At 53.2% G+C, this 26,333-nt stretch overlaps 3 protein-coding genes across 3 annotated transcripts; 1 reads left to right on the forward strand and 2 right to left on the reverse strand.

Moving 5' to 3' along the window:
* Positions 1-2,462: 2,462 nt before the first annotated feature.
* TRAM2 (translocation associated membrane protein 2) lies at positions 2,463-16,230 on the reverse strand. The gene is made up of 11 exons (XM_052693229.1): positions 16,006-16,230; positions 9,718-9,781; positions 8,355-8,464; positions 8,006-8,122; positions 6,951-7,009; positions 6,436-6,520; positions 6,266-6,336; positions 5,823-5,927; positions 5,285-5,443; positions 4,581-4,744; positions 2,463-4,348 (listed from the first exon to the last, which is right to left on the reverse strand). Exons 1-11 carry the CDS (start codon positions 16,123-16,125, stop codon positions 4,275-4,277), a joined length of 1,128 nt encoding a protein of 375 aa, XP_052549189.1. The 5' UTR covers positions 16,126-16,230; the 3' UTR covers positions 2,463-4,274.
* A 1,852-nt stretch (positions 16,231-18,082) lies between these two features.
* Positions 18,083-23,745, reverse strand: XKR5 (XK related 5). The gene is made up of 7 exons (XM_052693938.1): positions 23,673-23,745; positions 23,081-23,264; positions 22,214-22,395; positions 21,473-21,682; positions 21,197-21,366; positions 20,851-20,962; positions 18,083-20,335 (listed from the first exon to the last, which is right to left on the reverse strand). Exons 1-7 carry the CDS (start codon positions 23,728-23,730, stop codon positions 19,296-19,298), a joined length of 1,956 nt encoding a protein of 651 aa, XP_052549898.1. The 5' UTR covers positions 23,731-23,745; the 3' UTR covers positions 18,083-19,295.
* DEFB1 (defensin beta 1) lies at positions 23,227-26,059 on the forward strand. The gene is made up of 3 exons (XM_052693905.1): positions 23,227-23,241; positions 25,500-25,587; positions 25,935-26,059. Exons 1-3 carry the CDS (start codon positions 23,227-23,229, stop codon positions 26,057-26,059), a joined length of 228 nt encoding a protein of 75 aa, XP_052549865.1.
* The last annotated feature ends 274 nt before the right edge of the window (positions 26,060-26,333 follow it).

Here is a 26,333-nt window from a genome sequence, read left to right on the forward strand (position 1 = left end):
CACCAGAAACTATGCACCTAAACCACATCAAATGAATCATATCCTACAAATGCCCATATCCTCCAGCAAGCGAGGCAGCCACTGATAACTAACTCAGAAGCAGCTGCCCATGCTGTAGACATGGGAAATTCAAGAATATGAGCCCTAGCTATGGGGAATATGAGGACCAAAGCTATGGCCACATCTGGCGTGACAGGAGGGAGAGGAGCACGGCCCATCCCAGCCTGCCCTCTTAACTTAGCAGCATGGTAAAGCGTCAGCAAGCAGCAGTAATGGAAGAATCTATGCCTTTTATTTATTTATTTCAGAAAATACTTCTGTTGAGTTCATCACAAAAGTCATTGAACAATAAACGACAACGAACATAAACCGTACAAAAAAAATATATATATATTTACGTGACAGGAAGAATGAAACAAATGAGAGATGGATAAAATATTGCAGACTGTCGCTTCCCCACCGCCCCCCTCCAAAATTCGAAACTTTGGAATATGGAAGAACAAAAAATTTTCCTCGAGTTCCTTTTGCTGAAGTTCTGGTCCATGGAATTCAACATAGCTGAAGGAAAGCTACGTGCCTCCGCCTGGCTTTCATAATGGCCATCCTTCCTCTCTGCCAGCAAAACTCCCACCCACAGCCCCGAGGCTACGTAACAAACTTCACAGTTTGAGTACAAAGCCTGCCAAACAAACCATCTACTGCATGCTCACAAAGCTTCCAGGAAGGCTGTAAATCAGACCCCAAAATCTCCACCTGCTGTTGGTGCATGTCAGGCTCCATCTACCAAAACTTCATCCAAGGTAAGAAGCAGCTGTTGCTGCAAATCCCCATGCACTGCAGCAATGCTGTGGTACCTACAGGCCTTGGGAATAACTTGGGGGTCAGAGGAGGATCCTAGGGTAGTCCTCCCCTCCGACAGGGAAGCGTATCAGAAATACATCTTAAAACAAGATAGGGGTAAGGGGTCCTACAGAGGAACCAGAACTTGTCTTTACCACTAACCCAAACATGAGTAAGAAAAATCCTAAACAAAAAAAAAACCAAAACAACAAAACATAACTGTAATGCCCCACAAAGTAAGAGTCACTCAAAAATTATATGTGAAATGCTACATCTGTTCTTCTTCAACCCTCTTCTCTTCCCAAGCCCATCCCTGAACTCTCTGCAACAAAGAGAGAGAACTGCTGCCAGTATTTCAAAGGTTTCTAGAGTAGGATAGGAGAACACCACACTGCACACTAAAAATCACAGACTACTCAGTCCCTGACCTTACGTTGGTAATAGACACAGATGGCAGAATCAGCCTCAAGCCCACAGGAAGGGCGCAGAGCAAGCAGTGATTACACGAAGTCAGAACTTGCACAGTCTGTCAGTTCCTGCACTGTGGCAGACAACAGCTCTTGCTTCAGGTTGGGTTTGTTGGTGTGGTTGTGGCTTTTTTTTTTTTCAGATGACAGAGAGCTTGACAGGATGGGATGCAAGAAGAGCATCGAGTCAATGACAGAGGGCTCTCAGCATCTTTGCACACAAAGCAGTCAAGGGAAGACTGACCAGTAACCGTTTGCAGTGAAAGTTCTTTGGGCTGAAAAGAAGGCTTGGTCTGCTGAGAAATGCCATGGACATAAAAGCAGTTACTGCAGAGATGGTGTTTGCACTAAAAGCCAGAGACAGAAGCAGCTCGGGGCAGCCCCTCCAATGGGGGGCAGATTGGAAACCTCGAGGATGAGACTTCGCATTGCCTTGTAGCAAAGGCTCAGCACTAAATAACCAAACAGAAGTCATGCCATGCTTTGGCGTAACAGAAGAAGGATGAAGATTTCAGAGGATTAAAGACAGAGGAGGGCAAAAAAGAACATCATCTCTGGGCTTAAGAAAAAATAACAAACAACAAGCAGAAAGAAAACATGGAAATATTTCCAAAACAAACTGTCCCTTTTACTGGTCTATCAAAAGACAGAAAAAATCCAAAATCTAAACAAAAAAGATACATAAATGTAGCATATGTTGTACATATGTCATAAGGAGAAAGGGTGTTCAGCTGCTGCTATCCTACACAGATCAAGCACACGAGACGCTACACGACAACATAAGGCACTTGGGATACAACGATAATTAGCTACTCTATGAAGACACAGGATTGTGCAAGTGGAGAAGCTGCCTGAAGCGAAGCAGGCAGGAAGAGGAATTATTCAGCAGCCGGTTTCTGAGAGGATTGTGTGTGTCATCTGTCAACAGAGCCAATCCTCAGCTGTTGAGAGGCGCCAGCTTCAAAGTCTCCTTCCTCACTTCCCCTCAAAAAGGGGGACCTTCTTCCAGACTCCTGCTGACATTTTGTTTGACTCAGAGGTCACGGGAACAGAGGAACAAGTGGAATCTGAGCAACTGTACTCACGTCCCTACACATTTTCTCCCTCCTGTGCCCAGCATTAGCTGAGGCTCTGCAAGGAAAGGAGGAAGGGAGGAAAAAGCGACTCCATTCCAAGAGTGGCAGACAAACAACTGTCTCTCATTCTCCAAAAGACGAAAGATACAAATGACAATGTGCCAGCCTCACTGCAAAAAGCCCGAGCTAGAATCATGCCTGGAGGGGCTGAGCAAGTGACATGGCATGAGACCACACATCCCATCACCCATAAGGAAGGTGGGCTTCCATCCTGCCTCGCACATCAAAGAGTGGCCAGGCTCTCCTCGACCCCATGCACCAGGAGCTACAGCTGACTTTGCTGCACAAGAGGCACCAACAGCAAAGCCCAGAAAGCACCCCAAAAAAGAGCTATGGGATGAGAAGCACCCACCAGCCAAATCCAAACTGGTGCACAGACCCCAAGGAAGCCCACCGACCTGTGAGAACCCTGGGCAAGAGGTGCTGCCCACCAGCAAAGGGGAGCGAGCCAGTGGCACCTGGGCTTCCCCCAGACCTCAGGTCAGGGAGGTGCAAGAGAGAGAGTGGTCTGTAGCAAAAGACGGCCTCTGAGGTAGATTTAAGACAACTCCATTTGCCAACAGCTATGCCTCACAGGCCTTTCCTAATGTACAAGCTACTCCTCACAGCCCTTGGCATCCTTCCTGTCATCTCATTCACAGCTCAGAAAGGGATGAAGGGGCTAGGGTTTTTGGAAGAAACCCTACATTTGATAGCACCTTGGGTGGATACAAGCTGTGTATCCTACGGAAAGAGAAGCTGATGGCTGCAGATGGCACAGCTGGACTGGCATGGTAGGAATGAGGATGGCTAAGCACAAGGGGCACAGTCCCATTAAGGCAAAACCCTTTGCAGCAGCCACTTCGCTCATCTGGAGGAGGTGACGAGCCATGAGCACACCAGGTCTGAGGCACAGGAGGCTGACAGGAGCCAGGCCAGGGCTCAGAGTGGGGCAGGGCTCGAGGATTCACCTGGACCTGAGGATGTCACTGCCCCACAACAAGGCATGATAAGCTGCAGAGCCCTGAGCCCAGCTCTCAGTGCTGGGGGATGCAGAACAACTACAGGGCAGTCCAGAGAATAAAGGGGACCCAGCTGTACCAGAAAAGCTGGGGCAAGTAAAGGCTAGTATGTGGGTCCTACAGGAAGAGGGAACTCGTCTCCCTTCTCTGCTTCCTAGATCACTAAAATTAGCTTGAAGCCAGGAGCTGGAGGAACCCCACTCAACCAGAGAGAGACAAGACACAACAGAGGTTCCTCCCTCAGACGCTAGTCCCTATTTGCAGCATCGACATCATGCAACACGTGCTGAGTGCTGGCTGGACTGCCCCAGCAGGGGAAACCATCAGCCATGAGCACCTCATGGGTCTCAGAGTCCCCGTACTTCTCCCCTGGAGCCCGTTCCCATAGCTGACACATGGAGCCTTCAAACTGCCACGGCCCTGAACCAGGGGATGGGGGAATCAACACAGAGAGAGGGGAGAAACATGCTGTAGGAGCAAAAAAAATATTTTGGAACCATCTACAACGCATTTGTAACAAAAATGCAAAATAACCAAACACTAAAACAGAAAAAAAAATAATAAAATTGCACACTGATTTACGGTGAAACAGAGGAAGGCAAAACCAGAGGAGGCTCGGAAAAGGCTCCTGCAGGGGAAAGGAGCAGGGGAAAGGGACCTTTTTGGTTTTATTGCAAATGGTTCAAGAAGGTAAGAAAGAAAGGGAGGAGAGTGAGACACCTCGGGCAGACGGCCTGCTCCCAAGCTGCTCAAGACAACCTTGTGAGGACTGGGAGGAAGGGCTGCCCTCAGTCCTGGCCCCTCGCCCTCCTCCCCAGGAGCCGAGGCCTTTAGGGTGATTTCAGCTTCTTGGTTCGCGGCGAGGTGCCGTTCTCCGCTTTCACCACTCCATTTTCATGGTAACCTGGGGGCAGAGACAGAAAAACCTCACCCACGTCATCCTGCGTGGGCCAGCATCATATATGGATACACATTCTATACGTCACTATAGAACGAGTTGGAAGAGATCTTCAAGCCCATCCATGGGCCACAGGCAGGGACACCTCCCACCACCCAGGCCTCATCCAGCCTGCCTTTGGGCACTGCAGGCACCCACAGCAATCTGGGCAGCCCGTTTCCCGGCGCCCCCTGCTCACCAGAGTCTCTCTTGAGCGGCTTGGCTGGCTGCTTGGCGCAGGCTGCGGCCCGCTTCCTGCTGCTCTGCTCGTGCCAGTACTCCCGCCAGCGCCGCAGCTGGAAGTGGATGAAGCGCCACATCACCGAGGCCTGGAAGAGGCACACCAACAGCAGCACACTCATTCTGGCAGGGGCGGAGAAGAGGCAAGGCTGAGAAGAGAGGAGCCAGGCCACCATCGGCCTGGCCTTCACCCCGCACCGGTGGTCCAGGTTCCCCTGGACAGATGGCTGTTTCCTAACATGCAGCCTGAGCCTCCCGTGGTGCAACTTGAGGCCGTCACCTCTCATCCCGTCACTGTTAGCTGGCAGCAGAGACCAACCCATGTCTCGCCACAGCCTCCTTTCAGGGAGCTGTAGAAGCTATAAGGCCCATCTCAATCAGCACTGCCCAAAACAATGGCAGCCCATCCCATCCCCTGCTTCCCCCGTTAACGGGCATCCAAACACATACAAGCAGATGGAAAAACTCCTTTTTCATTGACCACATCAATACACAGTTACGGGTCCATAAGGGAGAACACGCATGTCTTTCCCTAAGGTGTCTGCTTCAGTTCATCCTTTGTAACTGGTTACTTCCTTCAACAAATACGAGGGAAATAGTTTCACAAGATATTCACAGGAAAGGATGCAGAGAAGGAACAGATATGGTGCAGGACATTCCTACCTGAAGAGGATATGGTTGAAGAGAAAGCTGAAGAGATTCCCTTTCTCTGGCTCCAGGGCCTGGTTCTCCACGCGTGGCAGACCAAAGCCAATGACCAAAATGTAGAGGGTTAGCGTGAAGAGCTTGGTGACCACAAAGACAACAGCCCAGACGTTAAACCTGATGGAAGGCAAGCAGAGATGTGGACAGGAGCAGCCTCTGGGCCCCATGGCCATATGCAGAGCCCCATTCTCACAGAATGTCACCCCATTCTCAGCAGAAGGTCACGCTGCCAGCATGCACCGTGGTGCAGAAGCACTTTGTAGACATCTCCCCTAGCACATCTCCCCTTCCTGACCTGGAGATGCTCCAATGCTTAGCACTGTGCAGCTCAGTAACCTCTTTGCTCCCAACTCTCCTCACCCTAACCTCAACCCAACTTCTTCTGGAGATACACTTTGTGCTGCACTCTCAGTATCCCCCAGTGTTGAGCTGCAAGGTGACAGCAAAAACCAGAGGGCACTGGAGATGGAATGCCATGGCCAGCTCACCCACTTACAGCTTCTCGTTGTTCTCATCTGTGAAGTAGACCAGCCGGGCCATGTGGAAGAAGAATTCAGCTAAATACTGCAACAGCAAGAGGATCAGCCCCAAGCGGGTTAAACTAGAAAGAAAGAGAAGAAGAAAAAAGCATCACCAGGCTGGTCAGCTTTGGTCCTTCACATCCAGAATGTTCCATCCTTAAGCTGCAGTAAGCACCAGCCCAAAGCTGGACAGCTCAGATGCCCAGATCGCAATGGTGAAATCCCCGACCCCAAAGCATCAAAGCAACAAACCAGTAGTTTATCCCTCACAAAAGCAGCTCTTTACCATCCTGCAGCTAGGAGTTCAACTTTCACGCTATTTACTTTATCTCCCTGGATTCTCAGCCCCAGACAAAGAATTTGGGGATGAAAAACCCTGCAAAAGCCCCAGCTCAAAACACAGAGATAGACGACTCACTTGAGGAGGTACGCGCCGGCGATGTGCACCAGGTAGAGCGCAATGCACTGCAGCTGGCGTGGGATGTCCTCCTGGCAGGGCAGAGAGCAGTGTTAATCCCCTCACCCTGTCCTCTCCCCCCCTCAAATCCCAAAGCCCCAAGGAGCCTGGAGCCCTTGGACAGCTCTCACCTTGCGAACTTTTTGGAAGTAGAGCTCTGGCAACGCGTGCAGCCAGTAGGCCAGCTGACACAGGTAGAAGAACTTCACCTGGAAGCTGAAGGCAGGGATGAGCTGCGGAGCGAGCCTTGGGTGCCAAGGGCTCCTGGGGCCCCAAGCAATTCCCTCACTGCTCCGATGCCATTGGATTTAGGGGACTACATTTAGCCGAGTCTGGGCTTCATCCAGGTGTTTGTGCTGTGGTCTCCACGTCCCCAGCAAATCTCACTCTTGCAAAACCCCAAGAAGGGAGAATTATCCCCTCTTCTTCGTTTCTACCATGGAAAACGAAGAGCAAAGCAACCTACCCAAGGTGATGAATAACTAAACCATGAAAAAGCCCTTCAAGAACACCCTCCCCAAAGCTCCAGAGGAGATGCCCACCCCTGACCAGGATCTTGCTGCATGCAAAGGGCTCTGTGCTGCCACATGGAAAATGGCATGGGGGAAGGAAGCAGTCAGCCCAAGAACAAAATGTGAGTGCTTACGGAAGATAAACATGCGGGTAGTTTTCCCACAAACTCTGGGGGTTTGATATGTATCCTTCCTGAAAAAGAGAGGCAAGTCGTCAGATAGAGGAACAAGGCAGCACGTGGTTACAATGAGGCAAGGTTAACGTCCCCTGCACAAGCCAGGACTGAGCTCTCCAAGCTCAGATATGTTCCCACGTCTCTAGTTTCATGACATCCTCATGTTTGGGTAACAAAAGCTGCGTTTGTGGTTGCACAAAAGGCCCTGAGCTGAGGGACAGGATGTTTTGGGGTTTGGGCAATGCAAGGAGGATGCTCTGGAAACACTGGGATGAGATATCAATAGTGCAGCTGCAAGAAACCATGTGCATGGTCTGGGGGGCTTTTCCCAACCGGCATTTCCAGCCCAAGCATCACTCAGCAGAAAGGAATACTTCTGAGGAGAAAGAGGAACAAAAAATACCTACAAAAATCAATTAAATATGCATCACGTAGTTTAATTTTCCACTCGCCTGCATTCCCCTGCACTCACAGAGATTACAGGAGCTCCCTTCTTGTTCCACATGTGCACAGCTCTTGCCACAGGGGTCTGCACTGGGTTTTGCAAAGAGATTTTTGCATGGAAAATTCATCCTGCCTGAGGCCAGTTGTCACCATCACCTGTGCCCTCACTGCCCCAAATCTTTTCCTTTAATTGGCATGACTCCTGAAAGGCCAGGGAGGGGCAAGGGATGCAAGGATGACCTGTTCTGTGCAGTGTGGGCAGGACCAAAGCCCGAAGGTTCCCAAAGGGACTGATCTGGAGGTGACAGTGGTCCTCTAAGAGGGCTGGCAGGACCCCCAGAGCAGCAGGGAGGGGACCCCTCCCCAAGGATCCATTCCCAGCACTGCCAGGAACCACAGCTAGACCCCAATGCATATCAAATCCTCCTCATTGCTAAAACACTTTGATCTCTCCAACACCGTCTGCCCAAAGGGTGATGGGGGATTCTTTGCTTTCACAGAGTTTTTCTTCACCAGAAACCCAAAATTCCCCCCAGGAAACCCAAAGTGCAGCTAGCCCTATGCCTTACCGTCACCACAACGTACAAGCACCAAATCAAAGAGGTGAGGTGGAAGACGACCAGTTGCCCTGACTCATTGAACTTGCTGTGTTTGACTTTGGAGAGATGGAGACGCCTGTTGATTTTCTGGGATGAAGCAGAGGGAAAGGAGAAAGGAAAAGAAAACGTGAGCCACCAGGTCAGCAACTCTCCTTTCTCTTCTTCCTCCCTGTCCTAAGCATCGCCCAAAGATGACAGCTTACACGTGGCCACCCCAGTCTCTGGACTACACCAGAGCCACATTTGATTGCAGCAGGACTGTGTCCCATCCATGGTACTTGAGACACTCCATCTACTCAAGACACCAAACTGCACTCACGTCCAGGGCGTATTCCTGCACCACTGCGTGCAGGATGATGGCAATGAAGATGTAGAAGAGGATGGTGACCAGATCCTTCAGACCGTAGTGATATTGGACCAGCTCCCCATCTGCAAAGAGATCAAATTGTGGGTAAGACCTCTCAATGCCAACTATTTCCAAGGCTTATGACTCACTTGAAGCCTTGAGGTGGCTATAACCAACATAGCTTGGATGGGAGCATGCATTTTGGAGGCAGAGAGAGGTCAAGACTATGCCAGTGGCCACATGGCTGGAAGAAAGCCCTGTAAAAAAGGTCTTCAGCCTGAGTTAGGTCATTGGCAATGTGGGTACAGCTTCTTAATTGTCACACACCTCAAGGGAGGTGACACTCAGGAGCAGGACTCAGCTGCCTGAACAGAGGTGTACTGTGCTATAAAGGGATCTAAGAAAGCAGCACGGGGCTAGAGGATGAGAAATAGTACTCATGGGAAGCCTGCACTTCCAGAGCAATGGGAGACCTAACAGCACCCAAAGTACTCCCACAGTCTGCATTTCGGTATCTATCTGCAGTCTTGCAGTTTGTGGGCAAGAAGTAGATTTGGGGAGAGCTGCAGAAAGCATTGCAATGTGAAGGTATGGCCCTGCCAAGCTGCTGCTTCCCCTTGCCCCAGTCCTCACTATCTGATCTGTCACCAACCCTCTTTACCCTCAAATAAAGCTTCAGCCCATATTTGCTTTTAAGACTGGAAGTGTCCTAGTAAGGTTAGAATAGGGTTTATGAAGACAGCTGCTATGAAGATGTGCACGACCTGGTCCCCATGTGCTGGGCATTGTACAAAACCAGAGGTTGAGCTAATGCCTCTCACAGGGTTTATAACCACAGTATATGATAAAATTGCAAGGCTAAAGATGAGTAAATCACTTCAGGCACAAGAGAGGAAGTTGTCTGGACTGTGCTGCAGGGGAACACAGACCACAATTCAATTTGGGAGCAGAGTGAGTTCTTCAGCCATGACTTAGTGGGCTGCCCTTCCATCTTCTCTGTGTCTGCCTCATCCTATTCTTGTTGCACCCTTCTCTTCGACTGGAGGAATGCTCAACGCCTTTCAATAAGCCACACCGTCCTGCTGCCAGGCCAGGCTTTGTGTGTTCCAAGTGTATGCCCAATGCTGAGCCCCATCCTTCACCCAAACCACTTCTTTTTGCCTCCACACCATGCTCACAGCCCTGACTGTGGCTGGGAGGTAGGAATGAGCAGCCAAAACACAAGCAAACCCAAACATTTCTCACATTTGAAGACCCTTCACTGGGAGGTGAGGCCATGGCAGCCAGCAGCAAGGATTTGGGCTGATTCCTTCCCCGGAGCAGCAGCATCTCTTACCTGCTGTAGGCACACTGATGTTATACTGAGGTAAGATGAAGAGGAAGGCAGTCTTGGCAGTAACCTGTCAAAGACACACAAAGGGGGCATCAAGCAAATTTAATTACTAATTTCATTCCTCTGCCAACTTTTACTGTGCTGGGAAAGGGGGATGCGAGGCGGGCAGATGGGAAGGGTGTAGGCATTGGTATGGGAAGGAGGCTTCCCAATGGGACCAGGTATTTGGGAAGGGGGAGGATGAAAGAAACCTGGAAAAGTCAGCAAAGCCTGGTGGGGAAGCTGCTCCTGGAGGACGAGCATCCCTTCAGCAGCACCCATCCAGCCCAAGTGTTACTCAGCCACTGCTGTGGTCCCACCAAGCTCTGCAGCGTTACGTGCTGTATTAATTACAACCATCCCTCAGACCCATCCATTCTACTCCCCAGAATGAATCAAAGAAAATAAAACTCCAGACACGAGACGCTGGGTCCTCTGCCAAGAAGGGTATGCTGTTCATTCTTCATTTATTGCTTTTAATCGAAGGGAGGGAACCCCAGCACCCAGGCAGAAGGCTCTGTGGTGCTGCGGCAGAGCTGAGCATCCCATCCCTGTACCCCAAAGAAGCTTCCCCAAGACTGGCACACCCCAAAACCCAACATCAGCCTCTGACCATGCCCTTGTCTTTGTCCAAGCCTGCATACAGGCAGGGTTTTACCTCCAGCCCGAGGGCTTCACAAGCCTCCAGCCTCTCACACAACCAACACCAACAGTGCCACAGCTGACAGACAGCTTCACAGACATAGCTGCAACTGTTTAAGAGCTGAGAACTACTCAAAACCCAGATGGAAGGATTGCTTCATGTCTTGCAGGACGTAGTTATTGGGGGAGGAAACACAGGGGCTTTGCCAAGCGCTCCCATCCTGTTCCTAAGGGCATTGAGCAAGGGGCTGATGCAGCTGCCCCAGTGCCAAAACGCTGCTGGGCTCTGCTGACGGAGGAACAGAGAAGTGAGGAACACAGTGCCCAAGGAGAGGGAGACATCAGGCAGAATTTGGGGTGGTTATGGAAAAAGTGCATCGCATGGCTGGCTTAAGGAGATGCTTCTGGCTCCTGTAAGCCCTGCTGGCAACGAAAGCAAGGTTACTTCATCCTGGAGTACAGCACAACCAGAAGCACCATCTCCAGGATGAAGTCTTGGAACCAGCCAGAGAGGCTGGGGTGCATCACCAGAGCTGCATCTGTGGCTTTTTGGAGATGGCCCTCAGGCTTTCTAAAGGCTCAAACACAGCTTTGGGCAGGCAGAGTGGCAGCTTCCAGAGCAGCAGCTCCATGAGATGGAGCACACAACGGATGGTACGAACCAGCATGGACATGGCAGCCAGGACACCAGCGACATCCCTCCATTCTTCAATCCTTGAATCATTCAGGTTGGAAAGGACCTCCAAGATCACCCAGTCCAACCCCACCATGCCCACTGACCACGTCCTTCAGTGCCACAGCCCCACGGCTCTGGAGCACCTCCATGGATGGTGACTCCACCACTTGCAGCTGTGCCACTGCATCACTGCTCTTTCAGAGAAGAAACATTTCCTAACATCCTACCTAAACCTCCCTTGACATCTTCCTGATGGTTGGACTCAGTGATATTACTGGCCTTTCCAACCTTAATGATCCTATGAAGGCAGAAGCGAGGGTTCCTTGGCTCAGGAAGCAGACACTTCTAAGCTGCCATTAAGCAGCCTGTGGATAGGCCACAGAAAGAAGAAGCTGGTGAGCCAAGGATTATTCAGAGGCACAAGACCTGCAGCAGGAAGACACTCGCTGTGCTCACACTGAAATGAGATCTTGATACTGGAATTGTACAAGGGGAGTGGGATTTGCCTGCAAGGGACGAGATACCACATAGGAAGTGCTTTATGCTCCATCACATCCAGGTGGCTTTGGGAAACCCGGTGAGCAGCCCTCACTGCTCTCTGCTCCCTGTGCCCGGGCTCCAGCACTGCCCAGCACAGCACTGCTGCTGATGGCAGCTCCTGGGCTCCAGGCTGTGCTCTGTGTGCCTGCACTGCCCTGGGCTCCATGGAGCACAGCCCCATCCCCTTGCACCTCCTGTAGGATTTATGGCTGCAGTGAGCCTCCCTGAGACCCCCCAGCTCTGGGCCAAGCAGCCCCAGCTCTCACAGCCTCTGATCACTGCAGAGCTGGTGGGGGAGGCTGGGGGAGCTGCAGCAGCCCGAGCTGGGAAAATATTTCCAGTGCTTGAAAAACAACCCTAATTACAGATAAAATGCTGTCAGAAGACTTTTCTCCGTTGTTTTTTTTTTTTCTCCCTTCCACCAGCCGCAGTGTTTGCTGAAAGCAAGCCGTGTTGATCCATGGTAGGCATTGACACAGGCTCTATATGTAAACCAAAGGCCAAACTTTGGACCAGAGCTTCGGAAAGTAAACAGCAGCCGTTCCCAAAAAGCCCTCCTCCCAGGGCAGCGCAGCCCCTCTGCCTACACATGGCTCACCCCACAGCAGGGCACCACGGCAGCATGGAAAAGTCAATCCTGCACAAAGCCCCACTCACAACCCACCAACGGGAAGCCCTTCCAGCTCAGGTATTAAACAGCACGATCTCCCCCAGATTTAACTTGCACAAATGCTGCCCGACCCCGTCCTGTGCTCCCCAGTGTGGGTATGAGCAAGGTGGGCAGCTGCAGGCTCAGCCAAGCCCTGCTTGGCTTTCATTTTTCTGCCAAATAGTGAAAATAAGATATGCAAAGTGAGGATGGAGAGCAGCTGCTTTGTGTTTCCAACCTTCAGCTGGTTTTGGTGAAAAAAAACCAAAAAATTAAATTAAACTTTACACACTGGGCTTTGGTGGAGGCAGTGACTGCGTGCACTCTGTGCAGCAAAAGCCACGGAGTCACAGAATAACAGAATCATAGAATGGTTTGAGTTGGAAGGGACCTTAAAGGCCATCTGTCCCATCTGCACTGAACAGGGACACCCACAGCTCCATCAGTGCTCACAGCCCATCCTGCCTGACCTTGGGTGTCCCAAGGAAGGGGCACCTCTGCACTCACAACATCTGGGAGGATTCTGTGTCATGGAGGCTTTGGGCTGGGTGGGAAGGCAAGGATGGCTGCATTTGGGATGGCTCCTTTTGGGGGAATGCCCCCACAACCCATGTTACCTCTATGAGGATGCACCCAGCACCCAAACAGGCAAAGGGCAGCAGGCAGCACTGTGTCTCCATATCACCACCAGTACCCAGTCCCTGCTGCAATACAACTCCCAGGCTGCTTCTGCTATCAACCCACTGAGATGGGGTGAAGTTGTGAACCGAAGGGATGCTCAAGGAGCATTTCATGTCATTGAATCATTATGGTTGGAAATGACCCATCAGCCACGAAAACAGCCATCCAAGGCTGGATGTGGCTCTGGGCAGCCTGGGCTGTGACCCTGCATACAGCAGGGGGTTGGAACTGGATGAGCATTGTGGTCCTTTTCAACCCAGGCCATTCTATGACTCTATGCTCACCATGTTCCCCAAGATCAACCCAAGCCACCCCCACCCACTGCCCACGTCCCTCAGCGCCACATCAGTGACCCTCAACCATTGGGACACATGCTATGAAGTGGGAGATGCTCTGAAGCCTTTGAGCATCACCTTCATTGCCCGTGTTGCCTGGAGTGGGGCTGCCTGGGAAAAGGTTAAAAATCCCATTTACAGAGCCCTCCCCTGCAGGAAACAGCCCTATTGTGAGCAGCACTGGGCTGCTTCCGCATGAGGAAGGTGGGAACCCAGCAAGGAGGAGGAGGAGGAGGATGGGGAGGACACCCAGGCGTTGAAAAGGCATCCAAAGGCAGAAATGTCTGAAGGGAGCTTATAAACTGGAGGGGGAAGGGCTGTTTATGAGGGTGGACAGCGGTAGGACAAGGGGGAATGGTTTAAAGTGAGACAGGGGAGGTTTAGGTTGGATATGAGGAGGAAGTTTTTCCCCCAGAGGGTGGTGAGGCACTGGAACAGGTTGCCCAAGGAGGCTGTGGATGCCCCATCCCTGCAGGCATTCAAGGCCAGGCTGGATGTGGCTCTGGGCAGCCTGGGCTGCTGGTTGGTGACCTGCACACAGCAGGGGGTTGGAGCTGGATGAGCGCTGTGGGCCTTTGCAACCCAGGCCATTCTGTGATTCTATCATTCTATGAATTGTGCAAGCTGACACCAAAAAAAGCACAGTGGGATGGCAGCAATGGGCACAGGACCCCAGGGGGAAGGCTGGAGATGAGCAAGATAAAGAAGTGAGGATCAAAAGAGGCATCCCAAGCCCTCTGCTATGGGGAGGATTACGGTGGATGCTGCCCGACACAGCCACCCTGCAGGAGGACCCTGCCAGCAATCAGCACAAGCAGAATGAATTAAAAGCTATGGAAATAAAAGAAGAAGAGACCTTTCCTCAACCCCCCAGCTCCACCCCAGCCCCATGGGGGGCTCAGCTCCTTCACAGCACTGCGGCCACTGAAACCCCACGTCCTACGAGCGCCGTGCCCGAAAAATGCAGCTGCAGATGAGAACCACCAGAGATGCAACCTCACCAGGTTGCTTTTTCTATTAAAGCACGGCAACGAAACTCGCATTGTTTGCATGCAGTTTCGGGACGGAGAGCTGCACTCTGTGGCTTAAACCCACGCGGATGCAAACCCATGGGTTCCTTGAGCTGCATCGCTCCATCGGTGTGGAAAAGGAAGGGATTAAAAGCCAAAAAAAACAAAAAAAAAGAAAAAAAAAGAGGAGGGTGGGGGGTGTGCTGCCATCGGGAAATGGATTTCCTCCGGCTGCGATTTGCTGCACAAGGAGCCTTTCCTCCTCCGCCAGGCCCCCCGGCCACCCCTTTCCAGGCTGGATTTGCTTTGAAACGTGGCACTGGGCAGAAGGGGAGGGTTTGGGCGGGGATGGTGTGTATGTAGGGGGGGGGGGGTGAGGGGGGTCCTGTTAGGCTGCAGAGAAGAGAGGCCGGCAGTCACCCGATGTGCCTCCACGTCGGGGAGAACTGGAGAGGGAGAAGGCGCTCCTTGAGGCCTCCGTCCCTCCTCCCGTCTCCTCCCCCGAAAGAGGAAATGTATAAATAAAGAAATAAATTCCAATTAAAAAAGAAAGAAAGAAAAAAAATAAAAAAAAAAAGAACTGCAGCTGAGAGGGACGGCGCCGGAGCAGGGAGAGCGCTCCCAGCACTGCTCAACTACAACTGGGTTTCCCCATGGAAGAGTCAGGGAGGGGGGATGATTTGTCATAGTGGGACCTCCGCTGCTCATCCCATGGAGAAAACATCTGGAAAGGGGAATGGTGTTGAGAAAAAGCCCCAAAAATACACTTCCAGTGAGGGAAAATGTGAACCAGGGGGTGGTTTTTCCTTTCCTTCCCAATGCATTCTCCTCCATGTGGGGTGGGTGAGCGATGCGTCCCCATCCCATCCCCAGCAGCGGTGGCAGATCTGGGGGCACATGCAGGAGAACCAAGGTTTGCAGGCACTCCCCCAGCTTGAGGCTCTTTTGCAACCAGAAGGGTTGGGGGTGGCAAAGAGATGGCTCACCCCTAAAGCCAGCACAAAAGTTGGGGTCCTTATGGGGATTTCAGCGAGGGGGGACCCCAGTGTTGAGAGTGATGGTGACTGAATGGGATGGCACCTGGCACCCCAAGGGTGGAAGAGATTGGCAACCCAAGGACAAAAGGCATTGGTACCCCAAGAATGGAGGGCACCCCAGGAATGGAAGGAGCCCATCCCAAAGGATGGAAGGGCTTCAGTGCCCCAACAATGGAGGAACCCCATCCCAAAGCGTGGAAGGGCTTCAGTGCCCCAACAATGGAGGAACCCCATCCCAAAGTGTGGAAGGGCTTTGGTGCCCCAAGAATGGAGGAACCCCATCCCAAAGGATGGAAGGGCTTCGGTGCCCCAAGAATGGAGGAACCCCATCCCAAAGTGTGGAAGAGCTTCGGTGCCCCAAGAATGGAGGAACCCCATCCCAAAGGATGGAGGGGCTCTGGTGCCCCAGGATGGAGGGGTTGTGCCCCACAGCCACCCCAGAGCTGCTCTAGGGGGGTCATTGGGACACCTCGTCCACATTGGGGTGCACAGAGAGGACCCGCACCGAGGGGATCACATCGGGGTGGGAAGGACGGGGGGTCGCGGGCAGGCGGGTGGTGGCGGGGCCGTCCTCGATGGGCGGAGCCAATGGGGCAGGGCACGAACGGATCGGACACGCGTGGGGATGGGAAAGGGGGGATAGAGAGGAGATTTGGGGGGGGGGAGGGGTGGTGGTCCTCACCTCGAACATGAGAGCGATGAGCACGCTGAGCACCAGGCAGAAACCGATGTCGGCGTGGTTGTGGATGAGGAACTCCTGGCTGAAGAGCGGGTGGCTCTTGGCCCGTCGCCGGAAAGCCATGGCCGCGCCCGGCAGCGCTGCGGGACCGGGAGCGACTCGGGAGCCACCCGCCCCGCCGCAAACTTCCCCGGGCCCCGCACAACTTCGCGGAGCTCCGCGGCCGCCCCGCGCAGGCGCCGCCCCTCCCCGGTCCTCCCCGGCCCCACCTCCGCGGTTCCTGGCCCCACGCGTGGCCGCCGAGCCGCCCCGACTCCGCGGCTGGGTGCGGGGGGAGCGCGGGGCTGCGACGCGAAAAGGAGGAACTGAGGCATGAAGTCGCAGCTCGGAAAAGAAAACGACAAAAAACAAGCAGCCAACAGCTCCTGGACTATAATGCCGGGCTAGGAGAAGGGCATCGCCGGAGGGCATCACCTTCCCACTCACTTGATGTTCTCCCAGGGCAAACACGGCCACGAGCAGCACAGACCCACATTGAATCCTAGAATCCCAGCATGGCCTGGGTTGCAAAGGTCCACAGTGCTCATCCTGTGTCAACCCCCTGCTGTGTGCAGGTCGCCAACCAGCAGCCCAGGCTGCCCAGAGCCACATCCAGCCTGGCCTTGAATGCCTGCAGGGTTGGGGTACATCCAAACCAGCAAACCTATGGGGGATGGTGCCAGCCCTGCAGCTGCATGTCTGCCTGGGCATTGTTAGCGCCAGGAGGGACGGAGTTTTCGTTCCTGCTCCTTCTTCCAGATCAGTGGTGAGCAGCACAGCCCGTTCCGGGCAGCTCCAGTCACTCCCTTCATTGTCCAGCCTGGCCCTGGGCTTCCACTCCCCGTTCCTGCCATAAGTTCGCACAGCTGAGGTCCCTTCTGCCTCTCTGTGATGCTGCAGGGGGGGTTTCTTGACAAGAATGCAAACAAAAAGGGCTCATCAGAAGCAAATGAGCAGAAATCCTTTATTCAGGTCAGGTGGGAGCATAGGAGAACCTTAGGTTGAGTGTGGTGGGATGGAATCACAGAATCAGAATGGCCTGGGTTGCAAAGGCCCACAGTGCTCATCCAGTCCCAACCCCCTGCTGTGTGCAGGTCACCAACCAGCAGCCCAGGCTGCCCAGAGCCACATCCAGCCTGGCCTTGAATGCCTGCAGGGATGGGGCATCCACAGCCTCCTTGGGCAACCTGTGCCAGTGCCTCACCACCCTCTGGGGGAAAAACTTCCTTCTCATATCCAACCTAAACCTCCCCTGTCTCACTTTAAGACCATTCCCCCTTGTCCTATCACTATGCATCCAGGCACTCACTGTGCACAGCATCAGCCACCTCCAGCAACCCAAAGCCTCCCATTTCGCCCTCACCCGTTCCCACTGGGGCTGCTGCAGCTGTTAGCAGTCCCCCAAGTCCCAACCCCGTCCCACGGTCTGGGTGTGGGATGGGCGCACGGCCTCTGGAAATAGAAATGCACGCCGGCAGCATTGAGCACCACCTCCCTCTTGTGGCTGAGGAGCGGGGAGCTGTGGGGAGAAACCTCAGGTCGATCGATTTCTTCTATTTTCTTGAGAAAGCTGTGGGTGTGCACCAGGTTAATGGGACGCCTCGTGCTTCCTCCCCAGAGGAGATGGAGAGGAACAGCTGCAGCTGCAGAGGTTGCCCAAGGAGGCTGTGGATGCCCCATCCCTGCAGGCATTCAAGGCCAGGCTGGATGTGGCTCTGGGCAGCCTGGGCTGCTGGTTGGTGACCTGCACACAGCAGGGGGTTGGAACTGGATGAGCACTGCGCTCCTTTTCAACCCAGGCCATTCTGTGATTCTATAATCTGGAGTTAGGCAGCAGGGGAGCCAGGTCTCACATCTCCAACTGCAACCCCCAGGGGCTGCGTGCTGATGAGCAGGCACTGAGCACCCCTGCACAACACACAGACACGGCAAAGCCCGGTTTGTTTTCTTAAAGCAGCAATTCTATATTGTCAAAGATAAGAAAAACAAACTGCATCAAAACTTCAGGAGTGCTCTGACAGCTCGGCTGCCTTCCGTGCGATGCGCGCAGCGAGGGGGGCTCAGGAAAAGCTGCTGCAACTGCTTCCTCCCTGCAGAGCAAAGCAAAATACAGCTGTGCTGGGGCCAGGGCGGAGGTATGGAGCTGTTGTCACGTTGGAAGGCAGCTGCAGTCCCAAACAGCCCAACCGGGTTTCCAGAGCACAGCTCAGCCTGATGGAACACGTCTGGCTGGGGCCCTTCTGAGCAGCGAGCTCTGCTTGGCAGCTTTGTTTAACCACTTCTCACACCACGACAGGACGAGGGGAAAGGGCTTTACATTGAAAGAGGGCAGATTTAGAATGGATATCAGGGAGAAATTCTTTACTGGGAGATTGATGAGATGCTGGAACAGGTTGCCCAGTGAGGTTCTGGATGTTTCCACCTTGGAGACATTCAAGGCTAGGCTGGATGGGGCTGTGAGCAACCTGGTCTAGAGGGAAGTGTCCCTGCCTACAGCAGGGGGTTGGAACTGGATGATCTTAAAGGTTTCTTCTAACCCAAACCATTCTGTGGTTCTATGCCCATCCTTTTGGAGGCTTTCCCTAGCAGGCAGTGCCCACCAGTTCTCAATCCCCACAGCCATGGGGAAGCCAGCAGACCTGGCTCATGGCTGTAATTCAATGTCCTGAGGTTGTCACCTGCCATGCGTAGAGCAATTGGGCTCCGGTGCAGTCCCAGCAATTGGTCAAGCTCTCTGTGGAGGGAGAAGAATTGATCAAGCACTGCTGAGCCTTAATGCAGGGCTTGCTCTACCCCAAAGTAAACATATGGAAATAAAACCCATCATGTTTCTGGTTTAGGCACCTGTTTGTCATGAGCGGCTCCTGCTTTGGGCAGCAGCTTCTCTGGGCACTTGGAGGTAGACTAGATGACCTTTAAGGGTCCTTTCCAGCTCAAATGATCCTGTGATTCTGTGATGTTCAAGGCCACCTTTCCCAACATCATCACCTATGCAAGAAGGGCAGGATGCTCCAACTGCCCATAGGGTTAAATAAACATAATAAATACCTAAACCCAGGCTTTTCAGCCCTTCCATCCACTAATGCTCTCCAGAGGAAAGAGAAGAAGCAGTACCAGGAGGGGAGGAGACCTCCTGGTGACAAAGGACCACATGGGCACACAAGGACAGCCTTTGAGGTCAGCATGAACTTCCCTATTGCATCTCATTGAGCAAAGCAGCCACCCCAGTTCTGTCCCACGGTGACAGCGCAGGGTCACTCCACCATCCCAGACACATCCTTCCCCTCTCCCACGTCCCTCAGTCCTTGCTGGGAACATTTGGAGTCAGCTTTGGGGGTGGAGGTGAAGCGTGGTGGCTTCAGCTTGCTCCTCAGACCAACAACCCCCCGTGTTTCACAGGGATGGGTGTCTTGCAGGTGATGCCACTCCAGAAGGGCTCCCTCTGTCCCCACACACAGCTCCTCGGGGGGACCTGCCACCCCGCAGTCACTCTGCAGGTGCCTGTGGGTACAAGAGCCCAGGATGGGGCTGATGCTCGCTGTCTCAAGGGATAAATCTTCTCCTCTTCCCCCTCCTCCTGCTAGGCATCCTGGGGAAGAGCAGGCTTTGCTGTCCCCTTCCGGCAGGGCTGTGGAGGATGCTGTCACCATCACTGCACCAGGAGAGGTGATGCCACCTGTGTTGGCACTGAAGTACACCGAGGAGCCCTCAGATAGGGATGCAGAGGAGCTGTGAGGTGAAAGGATGGCAGGGTGGCCAGCAGCCTCCAGCCCTCCTCTGTCCCTTCCAGCACCGATTTCATGTTTGCTGCCTCCTCCATTCCTCACCACCATCGTCTTCTCCTCTACTAAACCCAATCCAAAGCCCCGAGGAGCGATTTCCATTGTGGGGAGGGAAGGCTCAGCCCCAGGTTGGGGTGTTCCCATCTCCCACCCATCAGGGTAAAGCTCTCCCACACCAGCATCCCCGAAAGCTGCGTTGATTTTCGACACGTCTCCTGTCTTCAAGGCCAGCTTCACCAGCAGCCAGTGGTGGTGATTTGTCCATCCATCCTCCGAAGGCCCTTCGGGCTGGAAGAGGGATGAGCTGTTCCCAGTTTGGGGAGTTACTGTGGTCCTTTCTGCAGGCAACGATTCTCCATCTCCTGAAATTCCCCAGCTCTGCCCCACGCAGGAGCTGTTCCCAGCAGCCTGCTCATTGCCAGCAGCACAGCTGGAGTTCTGCAGGATGCCCTGCCTGATCTTGGAGGATTTGGGATGGAGCAGGCTGTAATAAACCACCATGGCTGCAACACCTGCAAAAAGAGCAGGAAGGCATCAAGGAATGAATCATGGCTGCATTCAGCATGTGCAGGAGAGAGCAGGTTTCTCCTTGGCAAGATACTGCTGGGCAGCAATACTTTGCAGTGTGCTGGCCCTCCAGCCACATCCACATCTCACTTCAAGACACCCTCTGTTCCTCCTGCATGACCAGTTTCATAGCAACCTCCCATTCCCACTGGACATCAGCTCCAAGGATGCCTCCACGCTCAGTTCAGAAGCCTGTGAGTGTGTGCGAGGTGGGATGGGTCCTTCTCAAATCCCAAAACCCCACCATCATCACTTTTAAGGATCTCACCAGACACTTCTTTCGCACCTGTGCTGCTGGGAGGCCATTCCCAACCTCACCGCTTTGATACTACAACAGTCTTACTTAAGCCCATGAAACTCAGCATTGGATAACCAATAAACTCCTGAAGAAATAAAGCAAACACGATAGGAATTTGCTGCTCTCCACACATGCAACCCAGCAGACTGCAGCAGCTCTCACCGAGGGCAGCCCCCGCCATGGCAGCCCAGCTCACACGTAGGCTGTGTCCCATCTCTGCCTGCAGGAACTCAGTGGCCAGCAGCAGCAGGAGCGTGTTCTCCATCAGCATTACCTACAGGGCAGAGAGCCATCGTTACATCCTCCAATATGCTTCTGATGATGCAAACCACCCGGTTTCCAGCCCCTGATGATGGATGTTGTATCTTGCAATATAGATATTCATAGAATCATAGGAAGGCCTGGGTTGAAAAGGACCACCAATGATCATCTGGTTTCAACCCCCTGCTATGTGCAGGGTTGCCAACCAGCAGATCAGGCTGCCCAGAGCCACATGCTGGGTACTCACCATGTAGAACACAGCCATGCGGTGCTTGGAGGGACCAGGCTGGACGTTGATGTAGCAGAAGATGTACACGGCTCCTAGCAGGACGTTGAACAGCCTCCAGTGGCAGGGCTGGGCCACAATGTCACTCTGCAGGGCCACCAGCCAGAAGGACATCAGCACCCAGTGGGTGCCTGCGAGGGGATGGCACCAAAAAGATACAAGTGACTTGGGGTCAGTGGGAGCATCCCCACGGCTGGCAATGGGACGGGGTATGAAGACAACGAGTGCTGCTCTTACCTGCCACAACCAGAACCCAGCAGGAATAGAGCTTGCTGAAGAGCACCAGGGCCAGGACCCTGCTTGTCAGCATCCCCATCCTCCAGAGCAGCAGGCAGAGCAGGGCCATGGCCGGCAGCCACACGTGGCCAGGTCTCAGCAGGCAGCAGGAGCGGCTGTAGGAGACCAAAGCCCAGGAGAGGGACAGCAGGGACAGCCCAGCACTGACAGCTGTGTGGGGACAGGGAAAGTTCTGAGTGCTCGAAGGATGCCTGATTGCCTTGTAGGATCCTAGCTGAGCTCTCAGGAGCTATCTGTAGCACAGTAGACAGAGGGTCCTGCCAGATGGAGGGTTTCAACTCATTCCTGCCAGATCGAGTCTCCTTTGCACACTTGCATTGATACAGAATCATTCAATCATTCAGGTTGGAAAAGACCTTAAAGATCATCAAGTCCAACCACAACCTGACCATACTACCCTAACTTCTCCCTATCCAGATCTCCCCACCCAAATCCTCAACTCCATCTCCAGTCCTACCAGAGCCTAACACCAACCAGTGAAGATGACCTTGTTTACACCCCAACCTCTCCCTCTGGAAAACTGAGCTGAAAATTCCCTTTTCCCTGAAGCAGCCCCAAACCCTAACTGCTCAGTACGACAGCACATTGTGGGATGAACCTAGGGAATATATGTTGGGTTCAAACTCAACCAAGGCATGAGTGTGCCAGCTGTGAAAATCCATGCATAGCCCAAAGACTCACCAGGAATGAGGCTGGATGGCTCACTGACCACGACAACATAGACCTGCAGCAGGAGGTGAGGCAGACTCTGCAGCAGGGCTTCCAGGAGCCGCAGCAAACACACGTCTGCATGCCACATCAGCATCTCCCCAGTACCTGCACTGCTGTTTGTTTTCACCTCCATCCACAAAATATCCCAGTACCTGCAAGAATCAGCAGGATGGGTTGGGATGGGATGGGATGGCATCGGGTGAGATGAGATGGCATGGGATGGGATGAGATGATGAGATGGATGGGATGAGATGTTGAGATGGGAGGGGATGGCATAGGATGATATGAGATGGAATGAGATGGCATGGAATGAGATGGAATGGCATGGGATGGCATGGCATGGGATGGGATGGCATGGAATGATGGTTTGAGACAGGACGGGATGGCATGGCATGGCACAGGATGAGATAGGATGGGATGCGGTGGGATGGGATGGGATGAAGTGGGAAGTTGGGATGGGATGAGATGGGATGGCATAGGATGAGATGAGATGGCATGGAATGAGATGGAATGGCATGGCATGGCATGGCATGAGATGGGATGGGATGGGATGGGATGGCACGAGATGGCATGTGATAGAATGGCATAGGATGGGAAGGGACAGAATGGAATGAGATTGCATGGCTTGGGATTGAACAAGATGGCAAGGCATGGGTTGGGATAGCATGGGATGGGATGTCATGACACGGAATGGGACCGGGTGGCAATGCATTTGTTGGGATGACATAGGATGGGATTACATGGAATGACATGGTTTGGGATGACATGGGATGGGATGTCCACACCATTTTGGGCAGGGTTAGGGAGGCTGGATGGACTGTGGGGTAAATCTCTCACCGCTTCCAGAGGCCAAACTGTAGGATGTGGAGGACCAGGACACTGCAGCCTGGAGGGTGTCCATCTGCCTTCAACCAGAGGATGCTGAGGAATTGTGCCACGTAGCCAGGTACCAGGCAGGTGATAGTCCCACAAAACCAGCCCAGATGCCCATGGGAAAGGTAATGGATGATGGTGCAGAGCCCTGGAAAATAAGAGGGAGGCAGTGCTGGGGATGCCACACACACCTAAAAGATACAATCCCCCAAAAGTTCACAGCCCGTGTCCCACTCTTATCTTGGGCTGCCAGCTCCTCAGGGCTTGTCAGCAGCAGCACAGCCGTCACTACCGAGGGACACAGCTAAAGGCGGGTTCAGATAAAGCGTGCCCAGCTTCAAATTTAAGAAAAAAATTCAACATTTTCAGTGTTTTCTCTTTTTTCTTTCATAAAGGAGAACATAGCTAGAGGCTGCGCGGATCCCCAAACCCCTCGTTTAGGGAGTAAAGGAGGGGCAAGCGGAGGGGTCCAGGCTAGGGGTGATGCGAGCACGGAGGCACAGCGCTCTCTCCTTTCTCCCCGCGCAATTCCCGCGCACGCTGCGCGCTCACTCACGCGCTCCGCGTTCCGCCGCCAGCAGCGCCAAGCAGAGCGCCGGGCAAAACCCGCGCATCCTGAGCGCAGCAGGAGGAGGAGGAGGAAGAAGAGGAGGAAGAGGAGGAGGAAACACGGGAGCACCTCCCCACATGTGCCTCCCCCCGCCCCGCCGCGGGGTCGTTACGTCACGCTGCTTGCTTTTCGCAGGCTTTTTGGGGCCCCGCGTGGACCGTGGGGATGGTTGGCGCATCCCGATGTCCCTTCTTGTCCCCGCGGCACTGAGCACTAGGTGGCAGCCGGGGCACGGAGTGCGGTGCTGCCGCAGATTAGTCGCGTTATTTTTCCTCCCCTCCGTCAGAAGAGATGGCTGCTAATGAAGTCCAAATAGCGGCCACACATTTGTGAGTGGTTTTGGAAAATCATGCAAGATGCTCCCGAAGCTCTGCGGATCCACTGGGCCGTCAGGAGTTATCCCATCCCATGCCATCCCATCCCATCCCGTTCTGTGCCATGCCGTGCCATGCCATGCTATCCTATCCCATACATTCCATCCCATCCCATGTCATGACATCCCATGTCAGGAGGTCCCATCTCATCCCTTGCCATCCCATGCTATGCTATCCCATCCCATCCCATCCCACCCCATCCCACCCCATCCCATCCCATCCCATCCCATCCCACCCCATCCCATCCCATTCCACCCCATCCCACCCCATCCCATCCCATCCCATCCCACCCCATCCCATCCCATCCCATCCCATCCCATTCCACCCCACCCCATCCCACCCCATCCCATCCCATCCCACCCCATCCCATCCCATCCCATCCCATCCCATCCCATCCCATCCCATCCCATTCCATCCCATCCCATCCCATCCCATCCCATCCCATCCCACCCCATCCCACCCCATCCCACCCCATCCCATCCCATCCCACCCCACCCCATCCCATCCCATCCCATCCCATCCCATCCCATCCCATTCCACCCCACCCCATCCCATCCCATCCCACCCCATCCCATCCCATCCCATCCCATCCCATCCCATCCCATCCCATCCCATCCCATCCCATCCCATCCCATCCCATCCCATCCCATTCCATATGAGCATCTTTGGGGGCTTTAACTCATTTTTCTGCTTTTTTTTTTTTTTTTTTAATTTCAGCAAGTTCCTTGGCAACCCTTGGAACTAAGCCTGGACTCTGCTGGTTTAAGCAGCAGTCTGTCATCCAACTCTGTTTCCAGAGTTCTCTATAGATACCCAGTATGTAATGCCTGTCTCTCCATGCCCCACGCTTCCCTCTTGATACTTGCATATGAACAGTGACCCAAATCTGTGTGCTCAGGGATGTCCTGCTGGCTGGGGAGCCAAACTACTCTCTGATTTTAGAAGGAGTGCAACCGGGATTTCTGTCTCTGGCACTGATTTTTCCAACCATGGAAGAACTTTGCATCCTGCAGGACTTGCATTTAAGCATCCCCTGAATGAAAAAAAAAAAAGTGGTGTATGGCCTACAGCCTATATTTCCTTTTATTATGCTAAAAAGCCACTCACATCTCCAATGAAACTAAATACAGACAGTGGTGAAATCACCTCTGCACATAGCATGGCATGGGCTGGCATGGGATGGCATAACATGGGATGGAGTGGCATGGGATGTTTGCCCCATTTTTGCAGGCTTATTGGGGTGGAGCATGTTGTGCTATGCATCCACACAGGAATTGTAATTAGAGGTTACCACACACATCCTTCAAACCTGTTATTTGTAAGATTGCTACATCCCTGGTGATCACATTCAACGAAGCTTTATAAAGAGAGGTTCATTCCTTCCTCTTGGTCTCAGCAGCTTCAGGGTGACATGGCAATGTCAGCCAAAGCCACGGGCATATTCCTCCTGCTTCTTGTTCTGCTGGCAGTACCCCAGGCTGCTCCAGGTAAGTGTAAATATAAGCAAAGGTCATTTTTTATGTTTGGGAAGTTTTTTATGTTCTGTAAGTGAGGAATGAACTCGTGACACATCGATGTGATGCTTGGTGCTGGGTCTGGTAGACGAGTGCTGAGTAGGCAAACTCCAGTTGGCACTTTCAGGGCTAGGGGGGAGAACCTCACAGCCTGCGTGGATGCTTTCAGATATTGCAGCAAAACTCAACAGTGGGTTCACATTCCTCTTGCTGAACCGACCTGTGCTACCTGCAGGCTGAGCTGGTAGCATGGGGACCAGATTTCTTCACGCTTGGAAGCCCAATGGAAGAGTCTCACAGGTTCTTTTCCTCCATTGCAGAGTCGGACACGGTCACGTGTCGGAAGATGAAGGGCAAGTGTTCATTCTTGCTGTGTCCTTTCTTCGAGAGATCCACTGGTACCTGCTACAATGGACTGGCAAAGTGCTGCAGACCCTTTTGGTGACATTCCATGGTCTGTGTGGAGCTGGTAGCCTTGGTGGTGTCACTAGCAGTGACAGCAGTAGTGTAACATCATCCTTCCCTACGTGGCCATGCTGTTGTTTGTTGCGTTGCTATCCTGGAGCTGGGAAAGGCACTTTGGCAGGAAGCCTCACTCTTTATCCGTGGATCCATATCTGGGGAATCTCTGTGCTCCTCATCCCCTGGATGCTGCCCCTCCACCGCCACCAAGGCAGGGTGAGCTGTGAGCCTGAAATGGAACAACTCCCCTCTTTTCC

Source organism: Tympanuchus pallidicinctus, unplaced genomic scaffold (assembly GCF_026119805.1).
Source record: "Tympanuchus pallidicinctus isolate F22 unplaced genomic scaffold, pur_lepc_1.0 scaffold1, whole genome shotgun sequence".
NCBI lineage: Eukaryota > Metazoa > Chordata > Aves > Galliformes > Phasianidae > Tympanuchus > Tympanuchus pallidicinctus.

Bases quoted from the DNA above. Each gene is read 5' to 3' on its own strand.
- TRAM2 (XM_052693229.1), bottom strand. From the start codon at position 16,125: ATGGCTTTCCGGCGACGGGCCAAGAGCCACCCGCTCTTCAGCCAGGAG. The intron at 5,444-5,822 runs GTAAGTGGGTGA...GCCTTCCATCAG, and splicing joins GATGAGAACAACGAGAAGCT to GTTTAACGTCTGGGCTGTTG. The intron at 4,745-5,284 runs GTAGGAATGTCC...CGCCCCTGCCAG, and splicing joins TTCAACCATATCCTCTTCAG to AATGAGTGTGCTGCTGTTGG.
- DEFB1 (XM_052693905.1), top strand. The intron at 25,588-25,934 runs GTAAGTGTAAAT...CCTCCATTGCAG, and splicing joins AGTACCCCAGGCTGCTCCAG to AGTCGGACACGGTCACGTGT.
- XKR5 (XM_052693938.1), bottom strand. From the start codon at position 23,730: ATGCGCGGGTTTTGCCCGGCGCTCTGCTTGGCGCTGCTGGCGGCGGAA. The intron at 23,265-23,672 runs GTGAGTGAGCGC...CTTATTTTCCAG, and splicing joins GGCGGCGGAACGCGGAGCGC to GGCTCTGCACCATCATCCAT. The intron at 20,336-20,850 runs GTGAGAGCTGCT...CTCTTTTTGCAG, and splicing joins CATGGCGGGGGCTGCCCTCG to GTGTTGCAGCCATGGTGGTT.